Source organism: Erythranthe guttata, chromosome 14 (genome assembly GCF_056151865.1).
Source record: "Erythranthe guttata isolate IM_541 chromosome 14, IM_541, whole genome shotgun sequence".
In the NCBI taxonomy this organism is placed as follows: domain Eukaryota; kingdom Viridiplantae; phylum Streptophyta; class Magnoliopsida; order Lamiales; family Phrymaceae; genus Erythranthe; species Erythranthe guttata.
The window spans coordinates 19,902,831-19,922,815 of NC_142546.1; the positions used below are offsets into that span (position 1 = coordinate 19,902,831).

The 19,985-nt window shown below is 35.1% G+C and overlaps 1 protein-coding gene across 1 annotated transcript; it reads right to left on the reverse strand.

Annotated features, from left to right (window-relative positions):
• Positions 1 to 16,015: 16,015 nt before the first annotated feature.
• On the reverse strand, positions 16,016 to 18,194 carry LOC105950146 (Galactose oxidase/kelch repeat superfamily protein). Its single transcript, XM_012973465.2, has 2 exons — positions 16,842 to 18,194; positions 16,016 to 16,481 (listed from the first exon to the last, which is right to left on the reverse strand). The coding sequence occupies exons 1-2, from the start codon at positions 17,771 to 17,773 to the stop codon at positions 16,199 to 16,201; spliced, it is 1,215 nt and encodes a 404-aa protein (XP_012828919.2). The 5' UTR covers positions 17,774 to 18,194; the 3' UTR covers positions 16,016 to 16,198.
• Between the last annotated feature and the right edge of the window lie 1,791 nt (positions 18,195 to 19,985).

Genomic DNA, 19,985 nt, shown 5'->3' on the forward strand with positions numbered 1-19,985 from the left:
CGGTAGCAAAATATTTTGGCTTCTCGTCATCCATAACTGCTCTGCTTCTTCATCAAGAAGTCGAGTGGCCTCGTACGATTTTACGCTTAGGAGCAAAACTAGTGCTGCAATGCTAAAGATTACTTTTGCAGACCACATATTTAATTTTGTGATCTGGAAATTTAGCAATTTTTTTTTTAGCTTTTTTTTTTGTTTGAAGTTTGATGAATTATGTATGAATGTGATAGTTAATGGAAAATTAATGGTGAATGAAGTGAGAGGTTTGAGTTTGGACTATATATATATTGCATGTAAACAATGAAAAAGGTGAGAATTGATTTATTCCATGTAGTATATGTTCAAAGGGTGTTGGGGTTTGACTGTTGACTTTCGAGGGTTTGTAAAAATTGAGTGGTTGAATGAGTCTTGAGAATGGAAAGAAAAATAAATTAAAGAAAAATGGATTATTTAGTTTTGATCTGAACCTATTCATGAATTTTCTTTATTTTTATATTTCTTTATTAGCTAATTCAAAATAGGAACAAAAACTTAATGATAATCCGTACGTTCTACTTAAGACTATAACATGCAGTGACGGAGCCAGCATTAATAATTAGGGTGGGCTAAGATATAAGGGGTTCGGGAGCGGCACTTGACTACCCCTCATATGCATTGTACGAATATAAGAGGTTTAGTTATATATATATATATATATATATATATATATATATATATATATATATATATATATATATATATATATATATATATATATATATATATATATATCTTTTTTAGGATAAATCCAAATTATTTTTTAATTAAAAAAAAAACCACAATTCACTATAATACCTTTTCTCATTTTTTTAATCTAGTTGTTAGTCGCAGTAACTATTTTTTTTTCTCATTTATCTTCTCATCTCTCCCTTCTCTTCACAACCCACGCCTCCACTCACACCCTTGCTGCCTCGTCAGACGGCCACACCCTTTCTATCTTTCTCCTTCTCGGCGAGACCTACCGCTGATGATCGTCTCCGCCGCACCGGAGTCGCCCTCAAGTGCCTCCTCGTTAAAATTACGCTCAAATTATGGATCTTGATATTTCATGAGTTCGATGAACTCATATTTATACTTCATTGATTTTGTATTGAGAATGTTTTTTATTTTTTATGAACAATAATTGTTTGATTTTCTTATAATGTTATGGTAAAATTGAAAATACTAGGAACTGCGAAATGATGTACGATTTTGTTTAATTTCCCTTCCTCTATCTTACATAAATTCGGCACGAGGACGAGCTTTGGTTTCTTGAATTTTTGTGAGGCGTCTGTGGCCATGGAAGATGAAAAACGATCTAGTGTTCGGGAATAGTGGATTACGTTTTCTTGTTTCTTTTTTTATAGTGGATTACGTTAATTCATTGCAGGATAATATATATTTTAGTGAATTACATTAATATTAAAATAGATTACGTTAATTTAAAATAAATTGTACGTTCTTTTTTTTTTTTTTGATGCAAAGTAAATTGTACGTTCATTCCATAGTGATTTTACATAATTTTATAATAATTTATTATTTTTTATCGTTTATCATTTTAACGTTTTACTTTTGTCATACTTAATCATCTATTATTTTAATAATATTTCTTTCAGTACTTCTCATGAATAGTTGAATGCATATATATTGTATTTCTAATAGGCATTGTATTGTATGTACAACTCTCGTTCGGAGAGTTGGTATGTAGCATTTACCAATAGAGTTTGAGTCCCCCCTCATCTACTTCCCTCTGTAATAAACTTAAATTTATTCAAAAAGAAAAAAGGAAAAAAAAAAAGCCAAACAAACAACGCTCTTTCGTTGGAGTGCAATTTTTGGTTTACAAAATGAAAAAAATAAAAAAATCTAACTTTTAGCATATTTTTTTTCTCAAAAATAAATAAATAAATAGCATTTCAAACCCATAACGGGGTTAAAGATGATCTTTACTTCTTTAGTATATATATATATATATATATATATATATATATATATATATGGTAACTGCATGATATATTTATGAGTGGAAAAGGATATACTAATTCAGAATGTATATATATAAACTTGAATTAATGAAATAAAATTAAACGTCTGATTTAGGGCCATAAACGAACTGGTAAATACGGTACCACGATACCGTGTGGATTAGGTAAAGATAAAATTTGAGAGCCACGTTTGGTCTTAGGTTTTTATTTCAATATTTTGAAAATATATAAATATAAAAACATAGGCTGATTGATCAATATCTATTTATATCTCTGAAATAAATAGACCGGCAGATAAGAAATTCAAATATAAGGTTGTCTTTTGTTTGTGTCTCAATGGGGATGACACCAAACGTGTAGAGAAGGAAAACGTTGACTTTTTTATGCCTTGCTGACCTTTGAATTTGTTTTGAAAATCTTGGTCGCAGTTCGCAAATGTTGTGTGTGATGTGTTTGTTCGACCGCTAAACGAAATTGGTAAAATAGAAATGTGTAAATATTATGAATTCCGCGGCGTTGACTAAAGTCCACTCTACGTCATTTGATTCCGGGTTTCATTACTCATTATATTTTCTTTTCATTGGGGTTGGTCACTAGAAAAAGGACCTCACCTAATAACATTCTAAGGAATTATTTTCAATCCCTACTCACTCGATTGCCGGAAAAAAATCATATATCACCGGATTTAAGGTCGACGAGGATGGACAAGACGATGGATATGTTGTAGAAAATGGAGAGAGTTCGAAAGAATGTATATGATCTTTTACTGATCGTGCGTGCGTAACCCTAATAAGGTTCTTTATATTTGTTTATATGAAGAAAGAACCATATATGGTTGTTTCCTAATCTATGACGTTTTATCCGTCACTTAATTTATATCGATCATTGATCTTGACTTGTACACTTTTCTTAATCGTTTATGGAAAATATACTCGAATCTTCATTACATAATGCTTGCCTTTGAGCTCGCCACCTACTTCGTTTCCTATCTTGCGAACTGATATATCTTGTGAGTTGATGTGTGTGCTAATTAATGGTCTTTCAGTCGGGAGAACTCTCTGACCTTTTTTTATTTATGCATTCTCTCTTTGGCGATGTATTGTTGGCTCATTTCGGTCCCCTTTGCTCGTTAGAATTTGACCCATAAGGTAAATGGTTCACCTCGGTTTTGGGCTCAACTTGTATCATTCGTTAGGCCAAGGCCCAGGCCACTAGTTCTGAATATGGGGAGTTCAGCCCAGCGATGCTGATTTGTTCCCCGTCATCTACTCCCCTCTATTCTCTAGCGAGCCTAGCGAAATGGTTCGCTAGAGAATAATGTAATTTGAGCGAATTGGTTCCTCCCTTTTCATCGGTACCACACGAAGTTGTGCAGTGAATTATGATATGGTGACATTCTTCTCGACTGTTTTGTTTGTCTGCCCTGCTCCTGATCTTCAAATCCGTCAAGAGGCGTTTGTTCTTCTTCAATCAACTTTCCTCATTTTCTTATAAAACCAACCCCCTCCTCCAAATACCTCTCTTCTCGTACCTCCATTCTTTTTTTCCATGTGTTTGCCTCTTTTCCTTTTCCTCTTTCTCTTTTTATATTTTTGTGTGATTCCCCTTTAAAAAATCCATGGTCGATAATTTATCTCTCTCTGTAGTCCATGTGTCGTACGTCCTCAACTTCCGGAGGAGAAGAATATGCCCCGACCAGATCGTAAGAACAATCCTTAGATCGTCCCTCTTCATCTCGCCTTAGGCTATGTAGCACCCCTTCAATTTTATTATGTGTTTATGCTAATTAATGCATGTATATTATTGAAGTTTATTCATTAATGAGAGTAATATAGTGAGATTTAAGTGGCTGACGTGTAATTAATGGATAAAGCTGGGAAATAAGTATAAATAATAATAATTTAGAAAATTGGGCAATCAAGAATACAACGTGGGCTTGTTTAAATCGGATAATTGAGAATGGGAGTTTAATTTATGAAGGAATTGGAGAGAGAGCTACGTGTCTAGAGTTGTAGAGTCATCAGGCGTCCTTCTTACTTCGATATAAGCCTCATCGTCTCGTCTCAATTTCTTCATCACTTTTGTTGTTAATCAGCGTATAAACTACACCACTTCTCCGACTAAAAACCACCAAGATTTCAAAGAGATCGAGTATGAAAAACCGTAGAAATAAATCATGAAGTAAAAAGGAGCTAGGGTTTCAATCGACAGAGAGAAGATGGTGACTTGACAGTCTTTCCGGCGGAGTTCCAGCGAGGGGAGTATAGTGTTTGTTAGAGGAATATAATATATCTTCATTTTTATTTAGTTTAGCCTTAATTAGGTGATTTGATTAGATTCAATCAAGTTTTAATTAGTGATTTGATTAGTGATTTGATTAGATTCAATCAAGTCTTAATTAGTGATTTGATTAGGGATTTGATTAGGTGTAATTAGTTTCTTCCTTTTATTCTTTCTCTCTTGTGTGTATATAAATGTACAAGCACTCATTGATGAACTACAAGACACAATTCATCTTCTTCATTATGTGTTTCTTCATTTGTACATGGTATCAGTGAATCTTTGATTTTTTTCTCCTCATTCTTCAAAATGTCTACCGACGATCTTCTTCCTACAAAGTCTTCTTCATCATCAACCACACCCATCATAACCGATTTATACACAATCCATCATTCCGATAGTCCTTCTACTATCCTTGTCACACCTTTGTTGAAAGGAGATAATTACGGATCATGGAGTCGTGCAGTCACAATGGCACTTCGTGCCAAAAATAAGCTTGGTTTCGTTGATGGGTCACTCCCAATTCCGACAGAGAAATCTGACATTTCTAATTGGGAACGTTGTAACGATTTGGTAGGAAGTTGGATCCTTAATTCTGTTTCACCTGAGATCCGTCCAAGTATCTTGTATGCTGAAACTGCAGCACAAATTTGGACCGATCTCAAGGATCGTTTTTCTCAATCAAATGCTCCAAAAATTTATCAATTGAAACAGTCCATTTCTGCCCTCAAACAAGAAAGCATGTTTGTTTCATTGTATTTTACGCAACTCAAATCTCTATGGGATGAACTCGGTTCCATTATCCATATCACTCCTTGCATTTGTGGTAATGCTAAAAGCATTATTGACCAACAAAATCAAGATCGATCCATGGAATTTCTTCAAGGACTACATGATCGTTTTTCCGCTATTCGCAGCCAAATTCTCTTGATGGAACCATTTCCTTCCATTCAACGTATCTATAATTTGGTTCGTCAAGAAGAAAAGCAGCAAGAGATCAATATTCTCACAACTCCTACTGTTGATGCCGCTGCACTTCAAGCATCTAAACCTCCATTTCGTCCGTCGGGAAAACGTCAACGTCCATTTTGCGACCATTGCAACAAACATGGTCATACTCTTGCTACATGCTATCAACTTCATGGCTTTCCCGACAAACATGTGAAGAAATCTGTGCCACCACCATCCAACTCCACTCTTATGGCTAGTTCACTCACGCACGAACAATACAACAAGCTTCTCACGCTTCTTGCCAAAGAACAAACTAGTGGACCCTCAATGCACTTAGCAGGTAAAAATCACACATTTTCATCATTTTGTTGGATTATTGACTCCGGTGCTTCTAATCATATATGTACATCTCTCTCATTTTTTTCTTCATATTCCCCTATTCGTAAAAACATATATGTTCAATTGCCTGATGGTTCTCACGCGCCTGTGACTCACATAGGCACTATCAAATGTTTTGGTACATTCATTCTCACGAATGTTTTTTACATTCCATCTTTTAAGTTCAATTTGTTATCCATTTCACAATTTACGAAATCCACAAATTGTGATATAATTTTTTCTTCGTCTGGATGTATATTTCAGGACCAATCAACGAAGAAGACGATTGGTCGGGGTAATCCTCACAATGGTCTTTTCTATCTAGAATGCAAGGTTTCTAATTATGCTCTTTCTATTAAGCAATGTAATAAATTTGATCTATGGCATTCTCGCCTTGGTCATCCTTCTAGGCCTCGTTTTGATTTTATTGTTAAGAATTCACAAAATATTATTCGAAATAAGAATTTTGTTTGTGATGTTTGTCCACGTGCTAAACATGCACGTCTTTCATTTCCTCAACGTACATCTTGTTCTTCTCATTGTTTTGAATTGATTCATGTTGATATTTGGGGTCCTTTCTCTATACCCTCACAAAATGGATCACGATTCTTCTTAACTATTGTTGATGATTATTCAAGATGCACTTGGATTTATCTAATGAAACACAAATCCGAAACTTTCAACATGATAACCCATTTTTTTAATCTAATTCGTCGTCAATTTAACACAAAAGTCTCTCGTTTCAATTCCGGAAATGGGGATATTTTTCTTCCTCAACTTCAAACCATACGTTCAGATAATGGTTCTGAATTTCTTTCCAAACAAATTAAAAAATGGTTTCATGATAATGGAATCATTCATCAACGTAGTTGCGTTGCGACCCCACAACAAAATGGCATTGTAGAACGTAAACATCGGCATCTCCTTGATGTCGCTCGAGCTTTACGATTTCAAGCAAACTTGCCTCTTTCTTTTTGGGGTGAATGTATTCTAACCGCTGCATTTCTCATTAACAAACTTCCGACTCCAGTCCTTCAATATAAATCTCCTCATCAAGTCTTAGTTGGACAACTTCCATCTTATTCCTCTCTTCGAGTTTTTTGGTGTTTATGTTTTGCTAAGAATATAAATATTCAACATAAATTTGATGAACGAGCAAAACCTGGCATCTTTGTTGGTTATCCTTATGGACAAAAGGGTTATCGCATATACGACCTCAAAACTCGTCAAATTTATGTTTCACGCGATGTCATATTTCATGAGTCAATTTTTCCATATCATGATCTTGCAAATTCATCTTTACAAGATCCAATTTCAATTACTCCGATCAATGATAATGGGACTTTTGACTACCCTACACCACTCATCGACCCCCCTTCGGGTGATTCTATTCCTCATAATGAAACTACGAGTTTGGATGACTCGCCACTATCTCCTCCCTTACCCTCTCAACTTGATGATTCAATCAATTCTCCCTCTATTTTCGAATCTCCTTCCTCACCTTCTCAACTTGATGGTTCAACTAATTCTCCACCTATTTCCGATGGCACACCATCTTCTGATTCACCTTCTACGACAAATGTTCGTAATTACGTACCCTCAACGCATCCGTCACCAACCAAAGCGTCTCAATGATTATATTTGTAATCATATTTCACTATCCACTGATTTTCCACTAGAAAATTACATTTCTTTTCGTAATTTAAGTCATTCCCATCGAGCATTTCTCACAAATGTCATTAAGAATCAAGAGCCGCGATCATATTCTCAAGCCATAAAATCAATTGAATGGCGTGATGCAATGGCCAAGGAAATTCGAGCTCTAGAATCAAATAACACTTGGTCTTTATGTCAAATCCCACCCGGCAAATCACCCATTGGTTGTAAATGGGTCTTCAAAATCAAATATCGGTCAGATGGTTCAATTGATCGATATAAAGCTCGTCTAGTTGCCAAAGGTTACACTCAAATTGAAGGAATTGATTATCATGATACCTTCGCACCTGTGGCAAAACTAGTTACTGTACGTCTCCTACTCTCAATTGATGCCATTAAAAGTTGGTCCATCCATCAACTTGATGTTAACAATGCATTTCTTCAAGGAGATCTTAATGAAGAGGTCTATATGAAACTTCCCCCTGGCTTCTCTCACAAATGGGAGACTCGTGTATGTAAATTAAATAAATCAATCTATGGTCTTAAACAAGCATCTTGTCAATGGTTCTCCAAATTCTCAACCACTCTTATTAGTCGTGGCTTTCATCAATCAATTTCAGACTACAGTCTTTTTACATATATTCGTAATAAGACATTCATTTTTATACTCGTCTACGTTGATGATATTATCATTACAGGAAATAATGATGATGCTATTTCCGATATCAAAAAATTTCTTGCCAATTCTTTTTCCATAAAAGATCTTGGTAATCTTCGATACTGTTTGGGTATTTAAGTATCTTGTTCTAAACAAGGCATTTTTTTATGTCAACGCAAGTATACTCTAGACATCTTATCTGATTTCGGGATGACTGGTTCTCGTCCGTCTGATTTTTCAATGGAACCACATCTTCGTTTACGTCCACATGATGGGACTCCTCTTCCCGATCCATCAATCTATCGACGTCTCATAGGGCGTCTACTATATCTCACTGTAACACGACCTGACATTCAATATGCGGTAAATACTCTTAGTCAATTCATGCAAAATCCGCATTCGACTCATCTTGATGCTGCCAATCGAATCTTTCGTTATCTTAAAGGTACTGTTGGTAAAGGTTTATTCCTTTCTGCATCTAGTTCTCTCACTCTAGTAGGATATGCCGACTCTGATTGGGCTGGTTGTCCTACCACTCATCGGTCTACCACTGGTTATTTCACCATGTTAGGTTCTAGTCCTATTTCTTGGAAAACTAAGAAACAACCAACCGTTTCTCGTTCTTCTGCCGAAGCCGAATATCATTCTCTCGCTGCACTTACCTGTGAGTTACAGTGGCTAAAATATGTTCTAACGGATCTCGGTTTCAACCACTCTCAACCAATTCCAATTCATTGTGATAGCCAAGCTGCTATACACATTGCAGAAAATCCTGTCTTTCATGAACGCACCAAGCACATTGAGATTGATTGTCATTTTGTTCGAGAAAAAATTCAGGCACGTCTCATTGCTCCCTCATACCTACGTTCAAGTGATCAACTGGCAGATATTTTTACGAAACCACTTGGCGGTGAAGCTTATCGACGATTAGTTCGCAAGTTGGGTGTTTTTGATATATCAATACCATTTCCAACTTGACGGGGGGTGTTAGAGGAATATAATATATCTTCATTTTTATTTAGTTTAGCCTTAATTAGGTGATTTGATTAGATTCAATCAAGTTTTAATTAGTGATTTGATTAGTGATTTGATTAGATTCAATCAAGTCTTAATTAGTGATTTGATTAGGGATTTGATTAGGTGTAATTAGTTTCTTCCTTTTATTCTTTCTCTCTTGTGTGTATATAAATGTACAAGCACTCATTGATGAAATACAAGACACAATTCATCTTCTTCATTATGTGTTTCTTCATTTCTACAGTGTTAGAAAGCCCTCTGTAGAAGCTTTAATTTGGTGGAGACTTCTATTCGTTTGATTTGGTGACAGTTGTTCGATTTTATCAAAATATTGAGCCTCATGCTAATTTCATTTTGAATTTCAATTCCGTTTCTTCATAAAAGTCGTACAACAGGCTGCATATAGTTGGAATGACTAATTTTCATCATTTTTTACAACCCTTTATGAAATTGATTTTTGACTCTAGAGTAGTATCAAAAAGGGAATTTTCGAAAATAAACTTGTTGGTACTCTGATTTTCGGAACACAATTTGAGAGCTTTGAAATGCAAATTTTAAGATTGTTTTTTTCTCAAACATCATAGATTACCTGGAGCACGTTAATTATATGCCAAAGCTTGTTCCATTTGACTGAGCCTCATAAGCTTTTTGAACCGAGAAACAAAGTGGGTTCAATCTAATCAAATTCTGGCAGTTCATATGACTTATCCCTCTACTTTATTCTGTCATAATTTCAGACACATGTGTAGGCTTGAATGAATCAGAGGATTTCCCGTCCAAGTAGCTACTTTGTTCAATCTATAAAATAATGGTTTGAATTAAGAGGGTGTTTGGCTAAGCTTATTTTAAACAGCTGATAAGCTCTTACGTCTGATAAGATGTTTTTAGAGCTGATAAGCTGTTACATCTTATTTTTAGGATTAATTTTTAGAGTGTTTGGATAATGAGTTTATTTCCTATTTTTACTCATTATAAGATCTTAAATAAAAAGGTGGGGTAGAAGTACTTATTTAAAAAGATCTTATTTGGTCTCCAACAGCTTATTTAAAAAAAAATTAAGATCTTTTTTTAAAAATTTACCAAACACTTTCGAAGAGCTTATAAGCTATAAAACATCTTATAAGTTCCTTTTAACATCTTATAAGCTTAGCCAAACACCATCTAAGTTCTTGCGTTTGCACTTATTCGTATGAGATTAAATTCTGAGCGGATCAGTCGATATTTAATATAAATCGAATTCCACTAATTTTTTGACATATGGCACTTTTAAGTCTTAAATCTTATAATTATATGCCAAAGCTTGTTCCATTTGACTGAGCATCATAAGCTTTTTGAACCGAGAAACAAAGTGGGTTCAATCTAATCAAATTCTGGCAGTTCATATGACTTATCCCTCTACTTTATTCTGTCATAATTTCAGACACATGTGTAGGCTTGAATGACTCAGAGGATTTCCCGTCCAAGTAGCTACTTTGTTCAATCTATAAAATAATGGTTTGAATTAAGAGGGTGTTTGGCTAAGCTTATTTTAAACAGTTGATAAGCTCTTACGTCTGATAAGATGTTTTTAGAGCTGATAAGCTGTTACATCTTATTTTTAGGATTAATTTTTAGAGTGTTTGGATAATGAGTTTATTTCCTATTTTTACTCATTATAATATCTTAAATAAAAAGGTGGGGTAGAAGTACTTATTTAAAAAGATCTTATTTGGTCTCCAACAACTTATTTAAAAAAAAATTAAGATCTTTTTTTAAAAATTTACCAAACACTTTCGAAGAGCTTATAAGCTATAAAACATCTTATAAGTTCCTTTTAACATCTTATAAGCTTAGCCAAACACCATCTAAGTTCTTGCGTTTGCACTTATTCGTATGAGATTAAATTCTGAGCGGATCAGTCGATATTTAATATAAATCGAATTCCACTAATTTTTTGACATATGGCACTTTTAAGTCTTAAATCTTATAATTATATGCCAAAGCTTGTTCCATTTGACTGAGCATCATAAGCTTTTTGAACCGAGAAACAAAGTGGGTTCAATCTAATCAAATTCTGGCAGTTCATATGACTTATCCCTCTACTTTATTCTGTCATAATTTCAGACACATGTGTAGGCTTGAATGAATCAGAGGATTTCCCGTCCAAGTAACTACTTTGTTCAATCTATAAAATAGTGGTTTGAATTAAGTTCTTGCGTTTGCACTTATTCGTATGAGATTAAATTCTGAGCGGATCAGTCGATATTTAATATAAATCGGATTCCACTAATTTTTTGACATGTGGCACTTTTAAGTCTTAAATCTTATAATTATATGCCAAAGCTTGTTCCATTTGACTGAGCATCATAAGCTTTTTGAACCGAGAAACAAAGTGGGTTCAATCTAATCAAATTCTGGCAGTTCATATGACTTATCCCTCTACTTTATTTTGTCATAATTTTAGACACATGTGTAGGCTTGAATGAATCAGAGGATTTCCCGTCCAAGTAGCTACTTTGTTCAATCTATAAAATAGTGGTTTGAATTAAGTTCTTGCGTTTGCACTTATTCGTATGAGATTAAATTCTGAGCGGATCAGTCGATATTTAATATAAATCGGATTCCACTAATTTTTTTGACATGTGGCACTTTTAAGTCTTAAATCTTATAATTATATGCCAAAGCTTGTTCCATTTGACTGAGCCTCATAAGCTTTTTGAACTGAGAAACAAAGTTGGTTCAATCTAATCAAATTCTGGCAGTTCATATGACTTATCCCTCTACAGTATTCTGTCATAATTTCAGACACATGTGTAGGCTTGAATGAATAAGAGGATTTCCCGTCCAAGTAGCTACTTTGTTCAATCTATAAAATAGTGGTTTGAATTAACTATTAAGTTCTTGAGTTTGCACTTATTCGTATGAGATTAAATTCTGAGCGGATCAGTCGATATTTAATATAAATCGGATTCCACTAATTTTTTGACATGTGGCACTTTTAAGTCTTAAATCTTAATAAATCACGCTGATTATAATTAGAGTTAGATGGGTTACGGGTTATACTTGGGTTTTCTTTTTTCTTTTTCTTTTTTATTTTCCAATTATTAAAATTCTAATTATATTTTCCTAAGGGCCTCCATCACTTGGCCCGACAAGTATTTGATGGAGAAATATAAATCATGATAACTCAACAGCCCATTAGGGTAGCGGACCCGGACTTAGTGCCCACAAGGAACCAACCCTCATTGGAGTTGAAATTCCCACACTGCGGCTGTCAGGATTTGATCCTAGGACCTTGTACCAACTTACCACTTCGGAACCAGTTGGGCTACACCCATGTGGACATTTTTGTACCATACCTTGCTATACATAAGGTTGTTAATAAATAAATTGTACGTATTTTTCGGAGTTATAAATTGACTAGTATTCCAAATACCGCTCGAGAATCCCCTCCCTTCTTCCTCTTTGTCCCGAAGAGTAACTATGACCAATTTAGTCACGTTTTCATGTTCCAATTGAACACTTTCCATTTTTTATTATGATTATTCTCTTTATCAAATATATGCGAATCCAACCACGATCCTATAATAAGAACAAGAAATCTTTCTTGATCAATCCCCTTGCTCCTCATTCTCCGAGAATCATAAAAGTCCTTTTCAAGTTTGAATTTGTTCATTTGGAATCTGAGTTCTTCTACTTCATTTTTATTTAATATTAATTTATTTTTCCCTATTTTATTTATATCATTCCTTAAATTCCCTAGGGTTAATCCAAAAAAAAAAAAATAGACATGTTATTTCAATATTATAGTCTCACAAACGCTTCACATAGAAGGCGGGCGTCATAGGCTATCTCTCAGATGAGGACTCTGAGATAGGGGTGTGAACGAGCCGAGCTCGAGCCGAGCTCGCCTCTTTTGGCTGGCTCGAGCTCGAGCTCGAGTTTATTTTGTCGAGCTCGAGCTCGAGCTCGAGCTCGTCGAGTTCTTCTTTTTCTGGCTCGAGCTCGAGCTCGTGTTAATTTTGTCGAGCTCGAGCTCGAGCTCGAGCTCGAGCCCAATCCCTTTTTTTTTTTTTTTTCTTTTTTTAAATATTATTTTATTATTATTTTATTATTAAAAAATATTTTCAATAATTACAAAATAAACACAAAATTGTGATTATATATTTTTTTTAATATTTGTATTTATTTCTATAATATTTTATATTATTATACATTTTTAAATAAAAATAACATATAAAAAATAAAAAAAAAATAAAAAAAAATAAAAAAATATTAATAAATCCGGCTCGCGAGCCGGCTCGCGAGCTGATGAACAACTAAAATCGGGCTCGAGCTCGGCTCGTCAGAAAGCTCGAGCTCGCGAGCTCGAGCTCGAGCTCGAAAACCTCGAGTCCGAGTTCGAGCTTTTTACGAGCCGGTTCGTCGAGCTCACGAGCCGGCTCGGCTCGTTTACCACCCCTACTCTGAGAATCACTCTTATTTTCCTAATCATGCGAGATCTGGCTCGCCTTCATCCTCTTGGATTGTTTCCAATACTCTTGCCGCGACCTCGGCTAGTAATCCGAATCGGTCCCGCCAAATTATGGGTCAGTTTCGAATCCCCATGTCCAGTCCCGAGATCTGGCGGCTGCATTCGGTGATCCAGAACCGATGACCTGATGAGTGGACACGATTTAAAAAAAAAATTGAATTTGAAAAACGTAATGGCTACTTTCAGTCCTGAACAGGACCCCACCGGGAACCGACTCAGACCTAGCCCGATCCATTTCATTTTTTTTATTCCAAAAGCTAGTTTTGGCGGGTGGACCCGAACTCAACCGATCGGTTTCACAATTTTGATTTTCTTTTCTCCAACGATCAAGATGATCGGACCGTTCAAGATCAAGGGTCAGTATATGTCGACCATTAAGACCCAACTCGACCGACCTAATTTGTTTAATTTTTTTAAAGTTCTTTTACCTATAATTACCCCTCCCCCTCTTCATTTTCTCACCAATTCACTCTTAATTTTTCTACTCTCTCCACTCCAAATACTTTCAAATCTCAATTGTTTACAATTCTCGGTTAATTTTACAAGTAATTTTTGGTTTTCTTTTCGATTTTCAGGTTTTGATTTTCTTTTCGTTACTCTCACAAATTATTTTTCGTTTTAATGTTCTTTTTGGCTTTCGTTATTCTCACAAAATATTATATATATATATATATATATATGTATATATATATATATATATGTATATATATATATATATGTATATATATATATATATATATGTGTATATATATATATATATATGTATATATATATATATATATGTATATATATATATATATATATGTATATATATATATTAGCAAGAACCCCCCAATCTAGAAAATATTGTTAAGGAAACACCTTCTCCAAAAAATAATTAGAGAAAACTCCGTCAACTAATATTCATACATACACACACTCTCTCTCCTCATTTTTCCTCATCTTCTCTCTCTCCCTTTTTTCTCCTCTTCTTCTTCTCTGCGTACTCTCTCTCTCTCTTCTCTTTTTTCCTACCTTTCTTCTTCTCTGTACATATGAAAAAGGTCGTCACTCATATCATCAACGTGATTGAAGCCGTATACACATTAAATAGCGTAAGAAGTGAAGAGAGAGAAAAGCAACACCCAGTTTGTGTTGGAATTAATTTCTGCAAATATTTCATGAGTGTGAGTAGATCTGTCAGAATTTTCTATTGATTTTGACAAGATTACAATTTATTGGGAACAAAGTATGAATTTTTAGATTCTTGATCGTCTCTCTTCTCTGTGTTTTTTTTTTTCTCTATTTTCTGCTTGTTATATTTTAATGGAGTTCTTCACTAATGTCGTTAATAGAAGATTACAGTTCTTGAAATTGGGAGACTAGGTCGAACTCCCATTATGGTTGACGAAGTGTGGTGTGGCGGTGGTGTAGTGACGATGTGGAGGCAGATTTAGAGTGTCTTGGTGGATCCGGCAGATAGCGGCACGGGTAGAGAAATTCGTGCAGGCTGAAACCTTAATCGACTATGCTCTGGTAGCCGATTAAGATTAATCGACTCCATTTTTTTTTTTTTTGAATTTTTTGTTTATTGATTCTAATTGTATAAATTAATTATAATGTTTGTATATTTTTTGTTTTTGTAAAATATAGTTGATTTTGTATTTTTTTGTAGTTGTGATTTGTTATTTTTAGTAGTCATATTCTTAATCGACTATGCTTATATCTCGTAGTCGATTAATATACCTGATAGAAAAAAAAAATAAAAAAACGAAAAAAATAGATATTAAAAAAAAAACGGTTGATGAGGTTGGGCATAATTGGTGATAGTGTTGATGAGGTGGCATGGATATAATTGGAAAAATAGATGACTGTAATTAGGAAGAGATTTTTCTCAACCGGTGAAAAATAGTTTTGACTTCTTCTCCCTATTAAAAGAAGTATTGAACCATATGATTTAATTCATTCTCGATAGCGATTAAATAATCATTTTAGCAGATCTCATCCTTTCATCGACTGATGCTCCAATTTCACATGTAGTGTCTGATAATTTCGTTACAGTTTTTAACTGAATGTTCATTTGAACTGAATAACCATAGTTTCTTAGACAAGAGAGATCTAGTGATGAGCAGTGACGAACATATACAATTCAAATTTCTTATCGAACCAAATAGGCACACTGGAAGTTGAACATCTATTCATCTTCGTGAGGAAATTGGTACGTGGCTACTCGTTACGTTTGAACTTATTTTTGGGGAAGCGAAAAACTAATTTCTCAATTCATATACAAAAATATTCCAAAAAAAAAAAAAAAGAAAAACAGAAAAAAAAAAAAGGAAATCGGAAAGAAGTTTTGGTAAAAATGCAAGTGATTCTGAGTCAAATAAGATCACAAGGGATTTCACAACAAACTTACTCCCGAAAACTCCATTCTAAAGGACTATGAACTCGTGATCACAACACGAAAAAAAAAGGGAGTCAAGAAAGAACGATTATCGATTTCCAGTCATCAACTCTTCCAACAAATCCTTAACTAAAAGCACTAGTGCCATTAACCGACAAGTAAGGCAGAAGATCAATAATCACAATTCACAAAGGTAACATTAGAAGTTTAAATATATATATACAGGCTGCCACAAACAGTATTCTTCGATCGATCAACACTATATCAACACAAAGGGGTAACATTAACTCTACAAATTTGAGGAAACACAGAGAGCGTTATACTATATACATCACATATTCACACAAAGCAATAATTGAATTCTAGAGTCGAATGGTGCACATTACCGCTGTTTTGAAATCGAGAGGCTGATGAAAAGGCGGCTTTGCGATAACTGACCTCCAAACCCTCTTCCTAAGATCGTATATCTGTATTAACAGTGTTGACAACCTTTTACGCTGACGCCATCCTCTGCCATCTGTCTCACTCAAGAGGGTCAGCAAATGCAGCTCCCCGTCCGATGCAACAAACCCTACCGACGCATCATCTGATGCTTTTCTTGGCACACACGTCTCCTTTGCCCACCGATTTGAACTCATATCATACCTGCATATATATACACAAAACATATAGTTCGCCTGTTTAAGAAACTGTGGAAAAACGAAGATAAACACAAATGCTCGGATTCGAACATGATTGGTGATTTTCAGTTCCGTTAACAACTAACGAAAACAAACATTAAGATAGCTACACCTATATATAAGTCAAATTCCATATCATTTGACAAGTAACAAATATAACACACTAATAATCAACCACCGAAAATTTGTAGGCAAGAAAGAAAGTTGTACCGCACTAGACATGCTACAATCAAGAAAACGATAGTAATGCTCAAAGTAGCATACTATTCGGAACTACTAAAGCTGGATCACATAAAATAATTATTACGAAACTGCAAAATTTTACCAGAATATTTCACCTCCGTCGAGCATGAAAATACGAGGAGAATCGGGGCCCACGTCCTCAACCACAACGATTTTGCCAAGCCGCCTTCTTTCCCCTTCCTCCCACATATCTCCAAGCTCTCTCCACTTGGCACCATTCTTGAACTCCATAGCAACCGCATCCTTATAATATTCGTCCACCGGGAAAACACCCGAAACAGTTCTAGACTCACCGTACCCTCCCATCACCCAAAACTCATTCCCAAGAAAGAAGCCAACGCAGCCAGCTCGAAACCTAGGCAACCCGTCCAACGGCAGCCACTCGTCCCTACCTATATCGTACATCTCCACCGAGCTCATCCTACTCCCCGCCGCCCCGAACATGGTGTGGCGGGACCCACCCCCGGCCACCACGATCTTATTACTGGGCGTGGCGGCGCACGCGAAGCTGCCACGCGGCGTGATCATAGGAGACAGCGAATCCCACGATGAGGTGGCGAAATCGAAACGGTAAGCGGAAGGGGAGGGGGTGGGGCGGTCGAGGGGGAACGACCGGGTGTCGAAGAGGGACCCACCGATGACGTAGAGGTGGGGGCCCACAGACACGGAGATGAAATTGGATAGGCCGTAGGCGTGGGGGTTGCAGGGCATGGGTGGGAGCGGGCACCACGATAGATTTTTGGGGTCGAATAGATATGGAGTGAAAACTGAAGGGTCTTGGGGGAAAATACATAGAAGTTTTGGGGCGATGACGTAATTCTGCCGGAGAGAAATTAGGGCTTTCGATGAGAAGAAACGTTTCCATGATTTGCAGGTCGATTTGAGGCGGGAGTGATGAGAGTAAGGAACGAATGCGAGGATCAGAGCTCCTAAATCGTTCGGGAGGCCTGGGATTAGGGTTAGGGTTAGGGTTTGGATTCCGAATTCCTCCTCCTCCGACGGCGGCGGCGCCATCTCTCAAAATCAGTTAATCGGACAAAATCGAATGATCGGACAACTGTGATTATGATCCTGATATAAAGGAAACGATGAATTTTAACACCGACTGTGTAGAGAAGAAGTGATACGCACGAACTATATACATATATGTACAGCTGCTTATGCAGAGCGTGTTTACAGAGAGGGAAATGAGGTCGATGGTGCTGCGCTGCTTCAGACAAATCAATTTCAATGGCGGTTTTCGTGATTGTCAATCTGTGGAAAATCTATGTTTTGGGATACTGAGAAAAAGGAGCGCCCGTTTGGTCGTTGCCATAGTGTACAGATGATTGACACGTGTCAGAATCTCTTTCCGTTACGGATTTAGAATTAGGAATTCGCTATAAATAGGTTTACTGTTCAAAGATTATTATAAATAGTTTTGACTTACAACTTTATTCAAATTTTAATCAACATCTTAATTAAACTGCGAACTATTGTTTTGTTCGGTCCGATTTGACCGGTTGAACCATAATATCAGAATCCGAGTGAAAATTAAGTTTTTTTGTCCAAAATTATGTTTTCCTTAAAAAAAATATACATATAAAATGACCAAAACAACGTCTTTTTACTCCTAGTCGGAAAAATAAAAAAATAAATCAAAATGTAATTTTTTGAAATTGGAAGATATATCATTTTTTATTATAGTTTCTATAATATTTGAAATGATTTAGTGTGATAGGTGTGTGTTAAAGAAAAATAAGTTTGATTTATGATTTAATTGAAATGAGTAATGATTTAATGTGCGTGAAAGAAAAATATGCTTTATTAACTATAAAAATTATGTATAAATAATTATAAAATGAAAAATAAAATACCGGTTGGATCCTGATTGAACCGGTCTCACCCAATAGCTTGTCCGAGTCGATACCGATCTGGTTTTCAAAACATTATGATTATACATTTTGAGTTGTTATCATACATATTTTAAAAAACTTTTGCATTACTATGACCATGTGATATGAATATTTTAGAGGTTTTTTTAGAAGGATTATTTTAATGTTAATATGAGCATGCATGATGATGTCACAATTTCATGACTAATTCAATGCAAAGAAATAGTAATATTCTAAGAATGGATGTAATAGGTAAACTTACACTCTTGTATAATAGTTTGTAAAATATACCTAAAGATGTAAACAACACTAGGCTAACCATGTATGACAAGCTCGACCTAACGACCATTGACAAGAAGATTTAAACTTGGGTCAATTGACACATGCACCAACCGCTAGGGCATCACTTTCGGGAACAACTTGTTTGCACACATGATACATGTATATATATAAGCCAAATCATAAATGTAAATGAGATCGTGTTTGAAGGATTAATTAAGGGTCACAATTTCTTGATCCTTGATCTGTTGGTCCCGATTAATGACCCACTTTGCCGTTGTTAAGTTCTACTGATTAAATAATATAAATTACTAATATGATCGATGACAAAATTCAAACTAACTAAATCCACTATAAAAACCGAAACAACAATTAAACATTACTATCTAATATAACTCGTAGTTGTCATACTTATTGCGATTAATTTTGTAAGTAGTGATTAAGTAGGAAAAATACAATTTTATCCACAAAAATCTATAAACCAAGTTATAATTATTGTTAAATTATAGATGTTATAGGGAAATTACATTTAACACCAAAATTTAACAATAAGTTTAATATAAGAAGGTAATTCAATTCCATATAATTTAAATTAATTCTATATAGGCTATGTCGCACGGGCAGGTAAACGGTGATACATAGAATTGGGAAAACAGATATGGGGAAACGACATGTATCGAAAATGGAAATACGAGAACTTGACAAAAACGTGAAAATATTAAAAGTATTGGGTTATATCTATAAATATGCTATATAAACATATACAAGGTTTATTTATAGTTAAACTCTTGTTATACATTTTAATGTATACAAACATATTCAAAAAAAAAAATTTACTATCAACTATTAATTTGTAATTATTCATCGTTAAACCATGTAAATAATTAGGGAAACAACAAAAATATTTAAAATTTTGCTATTCAAATATGTTCTAAAAACTTTTTAGAAATTGCAAAATGATCAGTAAGGTGTTCCCGGCAGGTGTCTTCGAGTTTCCGACACGAAACATGTTCAGAACGCGGAACGTTAAAAGTTGTTACGTAGAATACATGCAAGCCTTCATAAATAAAATT

What these genes read in the sequence shown, in the direction of transcription:
- LOC105950146 (XM_012973465.2), bottom strand. Translation starts at nt 17,773, where the DNA reads ATGGCGCCGCCGCCGTCGGAGGAGGAGGAATTCGGAATCCAAACCCTA. An exon ending in GACGGAGGTGAAATATTCTG is followed by an intron (nt 16,482 to 16,841) that starts GTAAAATTTTGC and finishes ATATATATGCAG; the next exon opens with GTATGATATGAGTTCAAATC.